At 36.6% G+C, this 1,202-nt stretch overlaps 1 protein-coding gene across 1 annotated transcript in view; it reads right to left on the bottom strand.

The window, feature by feature from the left end:
* CTR9 (CTR9 homolog, Paf1/RNA polymerase II complex component) overlaps positions 1–763 on the bottom strand; it is a 20,012-nt gene extending 19,249 nt beyond the window's left edge. The window contains exon 1 of the mRNA XM_031061485.1: positions 734–763. Within this exon, the coding sequence (XP_030917345.1) occupies positions 734–763 (30 nt within the window). The remainder of the gene's footprint in view (positions 1–733) is intronic.
* Positions 764–1,202: the final 439 nt, after the last annotated feature.

Below are 1,202 nucleotides of genomic sequence, written 5' to 3'. Positions count from 1 at the left end.
GTCAAGCTCAGAGACAAAATCTTCCAAGTCATCTGGTGTCAGAAAATCAATACCCAAGACTCAGATTCCTGAAATTTTGTAAAATCATCTTTATGCCCTAGGAAATTAAGACACTACTGAAGCAGCAAAATTTCTGAATATTCACAACTGTAGATATGACCAGCAAATGACATCAAGAACTCTTCATCATTCAGGCGTTGTTTTGTGAGTATTAGTCTCCCACGTTGATCTAATCTTCTGATATTATAAAATGAGGAAAAAGGAACAGGTAATCCCCAGATGGGATATTTGGGAACACAATTTAACTGCTTGTTAGTTCACCTTACTCAGCCATGCTGCCTTTAATAATTAGTCATCTGCGTTACAAGTCAATTTTACAGCAAGAAAGAGTTGCAGTTGTTGTACCCTGACTACCAATGCTGGGACTCCTCTGTAGGCTGAATTAGAGCAATCCAGTTTATAAAACCTTCTAGTTTTGACTGTACAAGACTTTAGAATACTGGCAAAAATATTTCTGCTTAACTTTTGGTCATTTTATTTTATCTTGCATAGTGCCTCCTGTCTGACAGATAATGGCCTTCATCCATCAACTAAAATAGTTATGAATGAGAAATAGGTATTACCAACACAGCAAATAAACATGGAAGTAAAAGAGAGCAGGGGTGAGTAGAGGGGTATCTTATTGTATTCCCTAGTGATTAATTCAGAATTTTGGGATCCAAGTAGTCCTAGCCTGAACAGCAGCACCAAGATCACAATTCATGCTGACACCTCAGACAGACATTTCTGTCACAGAAGAAAATGCCCTTGAACACGTAAACTCCATAAAATAAAGTAATTTTGTGAGACATAAAACCTCAATGGCAGCCATACAGAAACTTGTTTCTGTATATATATTTGTGCATGTATGTCTCTGTGGACATATATATATGTATGCATATATGTATGATATGTGTATGTATACAGAAGAGTAGGGATACAGATATTCACAGAGAATATTCTTCAACCTGCAAGCATTATGTTGCAACACCTTATTTAACTACACTATTAATTTGGTATTTGCCATGGCATGATTTAACGTCAAACTTTGTTATGCGCTGCAAACCTCCACACACTTCTCCTGATCCTTTCTAACCTTGGCTTGTGACAGCGTACCTTAAATAAAAAAAAAGTTAAGTTTTTAGCTCCACGGTGAAACAACT

Source organism: Geospiza fortis, unplaced genomic scaffold, assembly GCF_000277835.1.
Source record: "Geospiza fortis unplaced genomic scaffold, GeoFor_1.0 scaffold450, whole genome shotgun sequence".
Taxonomy (NCBI): Eukaryota; Metazoa; Chordata; class Aves; order Passeriformes; family Thraupidae; genus Geospiza; species Geospiza fortis.
The sequence above is the reverse complement of the archived record's forward strand: the minus strand, read 5'-3'. Positions and strand labels throughout refer to the sequence as shown.